The sequence below is a fragment of the Sinocyclocheilus rhinocerous genome, unplaced genomic scaffold (genome assembly GCF_001515625.1).
Source record: "Sinocyclocheilus rhinocerous isolate Xijiao unplaced genomic scaffold, SAMN03320098_v1.1 scaffold38, whole genome shotgun sequence".
Classification (NCBI taxonomy): domain Eukaryota; kingdom Metazoa; phylum Chordata; class Actinopteri; order Cypriniformes; family Cyprinidae; genus Sinocyclocheilus; species Sinocyclocheilus rhinocerous.
In genome coordinates, this window is record NW_015666482.1 from 504211 (window position 1) to 517061 (window position 12851).

A 12851-nucleotide genomic window follows, 5' to 3' on the forward strand; every position below is an offset into this window, starting at 1 on the left:
GAAACTGTTGTAAATACACAACAAAGTAAGTTGATCCACATATGACAGCCCCTGAACTTGGTCAATACTAATCTTATTAATAGCTTACGTTTCTTCCCCACCGCAGAAACCACCACAGGTTCATCAATGCCGTAAAAATTATAATTTTTTTTAGGGCTGCACAATAAATTGCATGTGATTGTCAAGCGCATCTCGTCAGTTAAGCTGGTTCTGTGATTAGTAGTAAATCTCCATCACCTGCTTTCAGATGGAGCGGCATTTAATACACAGAGCCGTAGATCACTGACAAGCTACGCAATATCGCATTCACAATCGAAGGCGATTCATCTGTGTAGCTTGTCAGTTACTCTTTACAATGCGTGGAATGGTGCGCTGTGATTGGTTGAGCGGATGTATCGCATTCTGCAGAGAAGGGAGACTGGCGTTTGTCGCGGTTTGGAAATATAGGGAGAAAACATGACAGAATAGGCCTTTATCACACTTCCGAGTTTGAAAAGCAGAAGATTCAAATAGTAGCGTAAAAGAACTTCCGCTGCAGCCTCTATCAATGGCTGTGCCCATAGCACGGCATTGTTGTGGATTATTTATGTAGAATTCAGCACATACACGTCTTCTAAAGACACCAATTTCAGTTTACATCAATTAATTGAGTATTATGAAACTAAGGAATATGTTGTCACGATATCCCGATGCGTGTTTAGTGACTTAAACAGGAGTGTGCGCGAGCCATACTGTATGTGTATAGGCAATTCTTCACAGTCTGATCACCTTATTTCATTTCAGAACAGCGAGAAAACTATACAAACAACATATCACATTAATAAGCATTAGAATTTGCCAACGCTTAAAACATTAATTATGACTAAAGGCTGTATAGAAGGATTAATTTAAAGGTTTAGGGCAAATTTGTTGTATTAAACATAATGCTCAAATTTTTTTAACGCGCTGATTTTATTATGCAATCTCAATTGCATCAAATTGAAGTTGTTAAAATAAAGAAATATTTCCAGACCATAGACGATAATTAAAAATAAGTTTGATCATCTTAATCGAGTTATATTCTCCGTGATTGCGTGCAACGATTGAATGTCATTACACTGTGAAAAAGAACGGGAGATTAATCGCAATAAATATAATGCAAAAATAAACAAAATCATATTAAAAATAAAATTAAATCAGTCTGAGTATTCCTCTGGCAGTTAATTGAGCTGCGTGCTCTTCATTAATCTGACTGGCAACACTGGCAGCGCCGACAGTCGCGTCGCTCAGATAGGCTAATGTTGCACATTAAAATGAAGGATGACATGATACATGGTATGGAATCAGTATAAATACGCAGTTTTAACATTGACGTTTATTGCGTCAATGTTCAACTAAACTAAATTAGTTTAATTTTCTTCACAAAACTGGCGTCTGTCCATTGACAATAAAGCAGGCCGAGATTCCTTTACGCTACTAATCGTAAGTAAGTATCGCTTATAATATAATAATATCGCTTATAATAAGTATCGCTTTTTATTTTTCCTCTTTCCTACTACTTGTTTCGCTTCTGTTTCAGTTTTTATAACCATTTCTTACTATGTGTAAATAAGTTGTTATTTTTAGGATTACTGATAAACTACTGTCATTTGATCGGAGCCGGATGTGACGACACGCGGACTGTGATAAAGGCCTATAACACGGCAGATATCGCATTTTGCGTAAAATTAAAAATGGACTTTTCAATACCGACCAGATACAATACTGATTTTGGCGGAAACTCAAAAAAAAAAAAAAAAAGGCGTTTATCGTGTTTTGGAGCCAAACTCTTCATTTGATCACTTAGTAACAGTACAGCTCTCCTCAACAAGACTCATGTTTTAGTTAGAAACCCATCAGAAAGCTCACTAACAGCATACCTGCTGCCTCCTTTTGGTCAACATTATAAAACAGCATTAGTGATTGCAAAACTACTCATAGGTTATCAGGCCTGACCCGCTGTGTCTCAGTGTTATTCCCAGTTCACTCCTCCGTCTGTTTTACTCAGCCTTTATCTGAGCTCCGGAGGGTTATCTGAGGTCATATGGAATGAAGAGGCGGGGCATATCAAAGGAGTGTGGCTTACTATTTGACGTACTATGATTCTGAAATTGTGATGAAACTGCATTATTGCGTATATTGAATGTATCAACACAAGCTCATAGTGATTCGTAACTATTTTACATTATCGCAAATTAGTGGCTAACTCGTATGAATTCGTAGATTTTTGTACAATCTGCTTACGGCCCACTGCCAAATAGGTTTAGGGGTGAACATACTTTTTTTTTAATATCATGCGCTTAAGTACCGTACAAATCACATCCTACAAATTCATACAAAATTACCACCTTGAAAAATAGTTACGTTTCGCATTACTTTCGTGACCAGTCCTGTGAAATGTCACTCAGATTTGACGTACTATGATTCTGAAACTGCAATTTGTTCTGTTCACGGCAATTTGTAACTATTTTACGTTATTGTGAATTGGTGGCTAATTTGTATGAATTTGTATCTTTTCATATGATCCACTTATGCCCCACTGATGGTTAGATTTAAGGGTGGATGTTCATGCTTACGCTTTTTCCAAAAATCATACACTTTATATACAAATCAAAGTGTACTAATTCATAAGAATTGAAAATGTTTTTTCATGATCTGTTTGAAACTATTCCACTCAAATTTGATATACTGTACTATGATTCTTATTTTGATGAAAATGTGCTATTGTGCCCTTGACAATTTATAACTATTTTATGCTATTGTGAATTGGTGTCTAATACATATGAATTTTTATGTTTTTGCGGCCTCTTTCTCAGAGCCTTCAGCAAACTTCCAATCCGTCTGCAGGATGAATTAAAATTATATAAATAAATAAATAAATAAATCATTATTAATATTTTAAACAATCTAACGCTAATCTAAATTGAAATGTTAAAATAAAATAAAATGAAATAATTAATAATAATAATAAATACTTGTAGTTTTTATTTACTTTAATTACTTGGAATAACATCATGAAAATTTGTTGTAAAATAATATATATAAAATTATTCTATGAATTTGTACGTTTTCATACAATCTGCTTAGGTTTAGGGGTAGACCTTCATGCCTTTCTTTTTTTCTAAACATCTGTATGTTTCCATTCAAATAACATTGTATAAATTCATACAAAATCGCCACCCCATTAAATAATTATGATTTTTCTCATTAGATCATGTGGCCATAAGAGCAAAAATACAGCAAAATGCTCAAAAAAATTATATATATATATATATATATATATATATATATATAAACACCGCGCATGAGTGTGAATAATGAGCAGCCCAGCACTGTCTCACTCATCTAACACACCCGATTTAATTAGTCAGCTCATTAATTGAGACTTTAAGACCTGAAGTGGGTCAGAAAAGGTAAAAAGTTATAAAAAGTTGAGAGAAAATATGATGCGTGTCAGATCCGGATCACGTTCAGCAGCGGCAGCTCTTAAAGAAACCGCACCCAAAATAACCAGCTGCTGTGATGTCTATTAATCAAAGGACAACTATTTAAAAGCGAAGGAAAGCGAGGAAAAGAGGGAACGCCCCGCCCCCACGGTGATACCGTATTACCGGTGTTGTCACACGTCAATTAACCGGTGGGAAAATTTCCTCACCATCACAACCCTACTATATATATAGTATATACATAGTATAGAAAAAATCCATCTGTTGACATATTTCGCCATATTTGCTCCTTATGTGGTCTCTATGCGGTTTCTCTTACCCCGGTGCGTACTGTCCGCGGTGGTCTGGTTTGACGTGTGGCTGTTGGTGTTGGGGTGTTTGGCTTTGCTGTTGCCCCAGGCAGGAGTAGTTGTGTCTGAGGTGGCCCAGCGGCGGTGGAGGCGGGTAGGGGTTCTGAAAGGGCTGGGGCAGAGACGGGACGGCGCCCTGGCGCAGGGGGATGGGGGGGCTCACGCCACACCCTACCCCCCCTGAAGAGGATGCCCCGGCCTGGGGCGAGGGATACTGGGGTCCCGGGGTGCTGTGGACCTCTGTGAAACAACTAAAAAACAAATCACCATCTGATAGCCGATTTGATTTATTATCATCAAAATAAGCACATCACCAGAAGAAATTTGGTGTACTGAGTGGTACAAGCTGTTTCCAGATTCTCACATGTCAGTGCTGTCGTCCTCTTTGCTGATGTATTCCTCCAGGATACTTGTGTCAAAGTTTGTTGGCTCCAAAGAGCTGTTAATATCATGACCTGCAATGGAAGTAGAGGGAGAGAGACAGAGAAAGGTAGAAGAAGAGAGTGAGAAAGGAGGATGAGTATCGTGTTCCTACGCACCGTTTCTACAGTGATAAAATAACAGTTTCACAACATCTCTCATTCAGACTCCAACAAAAGAAGCAGACAGTTTTGTGTTGCCTGCAACACTTCTGATCATTTGTTTGCTTGTTTAACAGCCAGACTGATGACATACGGTCAAACTAGGGATCACAGATGAGGTCCATGGAAACATAAATGTCTTGGAGGTTATAGACACGATACAAATGGTAAAAACTCCAAAAGGAAGGTCACTTACGAAGAAAGTTTTCTTTTATTGTGCATGAAAATAGCTTTTCTCTATCCTCCCATCCATACCTCTATATGCATCTGCCCCCTTCTCCACCTCTTTACCAAATCTCCACCACATGACCCATTGCTGTAATCACTCCATTGCAACACCTGCAATAGGTCACTCTCACCCAGGCCAACTGACCCTGCACACTCAAGCCAAATAAAGCACCTTTTCTTGCATAATCTCTTGCATAATCTTTCTCTTTATGCATTGTATAATAAATGTAAAAAAGGGTATGTGCATGCTTTTTGGGTAAAAAATAAAAATACAACAAATATATAATATACATAATTTTCAGAACATGACTTGTTGTCTATCAAGTTGTGCAATAGATTCAACACCAAATACAAGCACTTGTCAAAAATGATACCTTGCATAATTTATAGCTATTATTGCACATTATGAACCCATATGAAATTTATTTAACTTTAACAAACCATATAATATTTGTATTAATAATTTTGTATTTGATTTTTTTTATTTAATGTATTTTAACATTATTATTGTAAAAAAAGAAGAAAATGAATATGAATAACAATTAAATAAAAAACTAATGAAAATACAAATACAAATGTTGTATTATTTTCCTTAGGTGTAAATGTAAATAACATGCTGTATATTTTGCAATATATGCAATAAATAAATAGCATTTTTTCCCTCAAGGCCTGCAGAAAAAAGAACATGTATTTTGAGTCCTGATTTGTTACACTGCAGGTCTTTTTAAATGAAGACTGAAGGGATGATTGAAGAATGAAGAGAAGATTAAAAACTGAAAACCGAAAAATCATACACCACATAATATATATATTACTAACACACACACACACACACTTTCCCTTATACAACCATATTACAACCTAAAATCCTGATACTGAAATTACAAAGTAGTTTTATTCCTCTTTTGCAAGTTGCTTTGTATAAAAAGTCCTGCTAAATGCATAAATGTAATTGAAGAATGTATGCAATCACTGAAGTCCAAGTTTCAACAACAGGTACAGATATACAAATTACACAAAGAAAGCAAGGCAAGGCAGCAAAGGATGGAGAGGATGAGGGGAATCAGCCCAAGGTCAGGTGGCGGTGTAGTCGAGTAGGTAGAGACCCACACTAAACCCCTCTCTCTCTCTCTTTGATAGATTAGGCCACTAACGAAGACGGAATGTGAAGAATTCCAGTGTTAGTGTTGGGAAAACTCTCTGGTCCATCAGCCTCCCACAGCCGGAGAGGGTTCACATCCCGCCCCAGTGGATATCCCGACCTAGACGGCACCATTTGCAGAAAGCCAACCCAATTCTGACTCACAAAATATCCCAAAACAACTTGTCATTGTGACCAATGAACAGGTTTGATCCACCTGTGAAATGTCATGGTTCAATTCTGTGGATGTGAGTTTACTCAGACTGATCTATTTATAAGTCTGTCGGTGTATGTTTACACCAGATATAAACCAAGAGTCAAAGCAATCACTTCCCTTAAGCCATTTGAGTGATCGCAACTGTGCTTAACTTTTTAAGTATAAAAATCCAAAAATGTATTTTTTCTATATATAAAAAAAGGGGTGATGAAAATTCTGCTCTGCAAGGAAAAACCAGCACTGCCGTAATGTTTGGAGGTGCAGCGGTTGGGGTCTCTGCTCGGATAGTTTTATGAGTGTGCCAACAGGGCAGAGAGAAACGGAGAGGGATGATTTTACTAAATAAGATCCAGATGTTTCCATCCTCCTGCGTTAAATCTGTCAGGCCAGTGCTGATAACGGCTGCAAGATTGACTGACGGGAACGAGAGTGGGGGAGCAGAGGACAAGAGAGAGAGCAGAGAGAGCCTTGTTGTTGGACAAAAAAATAGAGAAGGTGATTTTAACAAACAGATGAGAAACGCATTCTTTGTACTGTTTTATAAAATGTTTTTTTAATAATGATCATGTTCAGACCACTTGTGTATGTGTGCTCATGCTCTGTGAAGAGCATTAAACATGTATTGTCACCTGTTATACTGTGAAATAATTCACATTGAGTTAATTCTGCAAGCTCACAACCCTTTTTCCTTGTTCACTACTGCTGAGTTTGTGTTGACATGAGTTGATATTTGTTCAATGTAGAGAGATTAATTTCATGTGCTTGTTTCAATCTTTTAAACACTACTAAATCAACTCAAAATGCCACAGTTCAACTCATCTCAACTCTTCAAATTCAAACAACAATTCAAAGCTTATTTAAACACAACCAAACAAACACAGTCCAGCTTAACAAAACTAAACAAAACTCAGTTTATGAAGTTGATAGTTCAATGTGATGTCAATAAATAACTTCAAACATTTATGAAGCTGATAGTTCAGCTCTACAAGCAACTGATATTAATATTAATGAATATTAATATTTATAATGTTCAGAAATATGTACTATTTACACTACTGTTCAAAAATATGAAGTCAGTGCTTTTTTTTTTTTTTATTAAAACTTTTATTCAGCAACAATGCATTAAATCAGTCAAATGTACCAGTTTCCACAAAAACATTAACTGACTTCAATATGATAATAATAATGTTTCTTCAGCAGAAAATCATATTATTAGAATGATTTCTGAAGGATCATGTGACACAGAAGACTGAAGGAGTAATGATGCTGAAAATTCAGCTTCGCATCACAGGAATAAATTTTAAAACAATATTCAAATTCAACAGTTATTGAACAGTTATTTTAAATTGTAATATTATTTCACAATATTACTGTTTACTGTATTTTTATTAAATAAATGCAGCCTTGGTGAGCAGAAGAGACTTCTTTCAAAAACATTAAAAAATCTGACTCCAAACTTGTTTGTTACAGTAACTGTATCACAGTATAACACACTGTAACTGAACTTTGTGAAAAAGCTTTAGATTTGTTTCCTGTTTGTCATTTCAAGAAGGTTTTGTATGAAGAACTGATGATTCTGAACTAAAGCATTTGGCATCACTGAGGGGCCAAACTAAAACTGCTCCCTTGAGAGCTCATTAATCACAGACAACAATATACCACACATCCCTTCCTCCGTCTCCATGCATATCTCTCTTTACCTCCCTCTGCACTCTACACATACATACATGCTCTGTTTCTCTACATCTCTGCATGCAACCCTCTACATTGCGAGTAAATCACTCGCATATGCGACTAAATCTTACTCTGGGCGACTAAATAATGTCTAACATTAGCCATTGGTTAATAAATTCTTAGATTTTACACGCCAGTATGTGTGTGAGAGGCGTTCAACACAGATTTTCACTCGATAAACACGCTAACTGAGCGCTTGAGAGTTTCGCTCTCCGTCAAGCGATCTGTACTATTTGGATGCGCTCAATTGCCGCTGGCCGCTTGGTCGTTACCTTAAAAAAACAAAAACTTACATTTAACGAACAAAAAAATGCTCCAAACGTTTTAGCTCATCTATTACCGTCCCTGTTTTGATTTCAGCAATCAGTTCGAGCGAATGCTGACAACGTGATTAATATTCATGAACATGAAAATAATTACTATTACCTATGACCAACAATATCTTAAACACCACCGAAACCAGTATAATTTTGAAAAATACCGTGATATCAATTTTTGGTCATACCACCCAGCACTACTAGTTCTATCATTAAATAGTGCTTAATTATCATAATATCATACTATTATGCTTGATTGGCTGAAGTTAAGAGTGCACATTCAGTTATTTAAGAAGCTGTTCCATTTTACAAAGATAAGCTGATTGGGTGGAATCATATGTGTGTGTGTGTGTATGTGTGTGTGTGTGTTTGTGTGTACCTACTTAACCATATTTTGGGGACAAATTTGTACCCAAAAGTGAGCAAAACCTGACAAAATCGACAAAAACCTGTGGATGTCCTCATTTGTAAAACTGTTATAAAAATAAAGTAAACAAAGTTTTTTTTTACTTTTGAAACTGTAAAAATGCAGAACGTTTTCTGTGAGGGGTAGGGGTGGGTTTAGGTTAAAAAGTGTAGTATAACTATCTGTATATAGAAACAATAGTCTATGTAATGTCCCCATTTAGATAGCTAAGTAAACGTGTGTGTGTGTGTGTGTGTGTAAAATAGTATATCAGTCTGGCGAGTAAACAAAAAAATGTACTAGCCAATGGCGATTATATTGCCAAGGTGTGCGTAGAGGGTTGGCATGTGAAACTAATCATTGTATGTGACTTCTTATACATGTTAATCATTAAGCTCTAATTCACACCAGAGTAAAGTATAATAGAGCGAAGTCCATTACATTATCAAACGGTAAACACTACCCAGAATGCCCTACAATACAGCATTCATTTAAGTATCCACACAGTTACAGAGGAAAACATTTGCACAATTATTGACCTGATAAGAGAACTGTAAAATCAGACAAAACTTTGATAGATATTGTCATCAAGCTCAAGAGAATCTAAAAATGAAAATATGTTTCTACTGGACATTTTGTGTTTCAACCAGTGTTATTTTAATACCATTGACATATTATTACAGTTTTCACATATATTTTGAATTAGTTTATGTTCTTATATACAGTATTTCCTGTTTACATTCTAATTTTTAAGTTTCGGCAATTTAGTTGTGTGTTTTTTTTTGTAATTTTTATTTTTATTATTATTTTTTAAATATATTTATATGGATTTTAGTAATTTTTATTTTAGTTTTAGTTATTTTAGTTCATTATGCAAAAACAAAAGTAAAATTAGAAATAAAATGTAAATAAACTTTTTAATATTTTATTTCGGTTAATGTTTGTTTCAAATAACAACTTTTTTATGGATTTATTTTGAGTAAACTATAATAACCGTGGTTTCAACTGTTTAAACGTGACGTCAATTTGTAGGCCAAAAGCCAACATGATGCTAAGGTGGTTGCTATCGAGTTTCTAAGGTGTTCAGAGTGTTTTTGCTATGCTGTGGCTAGGGTGGTTGCTTACTACCTTAAAAGATCCCACCACCAAGTCATTTAAATGATATTAAATGGTTTGGGTTCCTCCTTTAACGTATCTTTCATTGCATTCGCAAGTCAAATCACTTAATTTAAAAAATTTTAAGAATCATTTGATTTTGAATTTTGATTCATTTTAATTTTAAGAATCATTCATGCCTTTAGTACAAATACTGCTGGATAGGCTACATGCTAAAGCTTAATAATTAATCTTAAAAATAATCTTGACCTTGAATCTTAAATACACAACACACGTATGAAAATGTGTTCACACAGAAATACACACATTTATACACTACCTCGCATGCACACACATACATACCGGACAAATGAATGAGGTCTGGGAATGTGAAAGGTAAATAGCAACAATCAATCAAAAAAGGCACTAAAAATTATTCTCTACAAGAAAACCTGTGTGAGAAAGAGAGACAGTACCTGCTCGAAGCCACAGCATTTTGTTTTAGGATGGACACAACCTACAAAACTGAAGATGTATGTATATGACCCAGTACGTCTCTCATATCCCTCCAAACAACATACACCTTTCCATCTCGGACCTCAGTTGGCGGGTCCAGGGTTACGTGAATGTGTGTGTGTGTGTGTGTGTGTGTGTGTGTGTTGTAATGCAGGATTAGGTCTCAGTCATGAGACAGAGCTGTACCAGGCCACCACACACAGTTCTAGTCGGCCACCAGCACTGAACGCCCCAACCAACCTGAGCAGCTTACCTACTCCCCAAGAACACGAGAGAGGGAACAACAGAATGCTAAAGAGCACTGAATGCCTTCATACTGTCAGCAGAAAAAGGAAACATGTAAAAGTCGGGTAACAATGAGGAATTCAAGGAATGACACATTTTCAGAGGGGTGTAATATAGTAACAGTCCCACACGCTTCACCACTGCCAATATCTCGGCCCAATTTTAACCCCAGCACCCCAGATTAATCTCTACTAACATGCCGAGTCACTAGCCAGATTATCTGGTGTGGTCTGATCAGCCACATGAGTTTACATGTCCTATTTTCAAAAAATAAAAAGGTCCACACATGTTATTAGTGCTGTTTTAATGAAACTGGAGAACTGCATGCAAAAACAAAAAACACAACCAGTGTAATCTGATTCACAAGCAATGCAAATGACTCATAAACTAATTCTTTAAAAGAAACATGCTCAAGATTTACTGGTTTGAATCAGTGTGATGAATAATTTTTTACTCACTAAATCCACATCTGACTCACTTAAATGGCAAGTTATTACTTTCAGTAATGAAGCACGTTATGGGAGCTTAAAGATTGAGAAACCTAAATCAGTATCATTAATGACTAATTGTTACTTTTAATTAAAGATATTTACATATTTATTATAATTAGTGGTCGACCGATATTGTTTTTTTCACAGCCAATGCCGATGCCGATATCTTGGAAAGCAGGGTGGCAGATGGCCGATATTTAGCAGACGCTTTTATCCAAAGCGACTTACAAATGAGGACAACAGAAGCAATCAATTGTAGTATTAAAACAACTAAAAACACATCCAAAACTAAAAGCTAAAACTTTATAAATACTACTTATACACATTTAAAAAAATTAAGAAATTAAATAAAAATGACAAATGCATACAACAAAATTTCAAAACTTAACATTTAAATGAAAAACAAAAAATAAAGCTAAAAACAATTCAAAATATTAAAGAAAAAAAGGTATAAGACTAAGAGTATAATAATGATTCTAACATAACACTAAGCCAAACACCAAAAAAACAACTACATATATGTGTATGTACAACCACACACACATACATATATACTGTATATGTACATACACATGTATAAATTCAATATATATATTATTTCATTTCCATTTAGTTTGTTGAAGCATTAAAATAACTCAAATTAAATAAAACTAAAAACTTAATAAAAGACCTATACAGACATAATAAATGTAGACATAATTTAACTAAATTTAAAATAAATAACAAATACAAATAATACAAATCAAAGGACAGTAGTTTATCAGTAATCCTAAAAAATAACACTGCCAAACACAAATGCTAAAAAACAACAACTTACTTACACATAGTAAGAAATGGTTATAAAAACTAAAACAGAAGCGAAACAAGTAGTAGGAAAGAGGAGAAATAAAAAACGATACTTATCATTTGCCGGTGAATGTGTGTGTGTGTGTGTGTGTGTGTGTGTTGTAATGCAGGATTAGGTCTCAGTCATGAGACAGAGCTGTACCAGGCCACCACACACAGTTCTAGTCGGCCACCAGCACTGAACGCCCCAACCAACCTGAGCAGCTTACCTACTCCCCAAGAACACGAGAGAGGGAACAACAGAATGCTAAAGAGCACTGAATGCCTTCATACTGTCAGCAGAAAAAGGAAACATGTAAAAGTCGGGTAACAATGAGGAATTCAAGGAATGACACATTTTCAGAGGGGTGTAATATAGTAACAGTCCCACACGCTTCACCACTGCCAATATCTCGGCCCAATTTTAACCCCAGCACCCCAGATTAATCTCTACTAACATGCCGAGTCACTAGCCAGATTATCTGGTGTGGTCTGATCAGCCACATGAGTTTACATGTCCTATTTTCAAAAAATAAAAAGGTCCACACATGTTATTAGTGCTGTTTTAATGAAACTGGAGAACTGCATGCAAAAACAAAAAACACAACCAGTGTAATCTGATTCACAAGCAATGCAAATGACTCATAAACTAATTCTTTAAAAGAAACATGCTCAAGATTTACTGGTTTGAATCAGTGTGATGAATAATTTTTTACTCACTAAATCCACATCTGACTCACTTAAATGGCAAGTTATTACTTTCAGTAATGAAGCACGTTATGGGAGCTTAAAGATTGAGAAACCTAAATCAGTATCATTAATGACTAATTGTTACTTTTAATTAAAGATATTTACATATTTATTATAATTAGTGGTCGACCGATATTGTTTTTTTCACAGCCAATGCCGATGCCGATATCTTGGAAAGCAGGGTGGCAGATGGCCGATATTTAGCAGACGCTTTTATCCAAAGCGACTTACAAATGAGGACAACAGAAGCAATCAATTGTAGTATTAAAACAACTAAAAACACATCCAAAACTAAAAGCTAAAACTTTATAAATACTACTTATACACATTTAAAAAAATTAAGAAATTAAATAAAAATGACAAATGCATACAACAAAATTGCAAAACTTAACATTTAAATGAAAAAAAAAATTTAATTCAATAAAAATGACAAATGCATACAACAAAATTT

General features: G+C 35.3%; 1 protein-coding gene across 1 annotated transcript in view; it reads right to left on the reverse strand.

Annotated features, from left to right (window-relative positions):
* LOC107732269 (myelin regulatory factor-like) overlaps positions 1–12851 on the reverse strand; it is a 37930-nt gene that overhangs the window by 16052 nt on the left and 9027 nt on the right. Inside the window, exons 2-3 of the mRNA XM_016543543.1 lie at positions 4179–4269; positions 3784–4065 (exon numbers count right to left, since the gene is read on the reverse strand). Coding sequence (XP_016399029.1) covers positions 3784–4065; positions 4179–4269 — 373 coding nt within the window. The remainder of the gene's footprint in view (positions 1–3783; positions 4066–4178; positions 4270–12851) is intronic.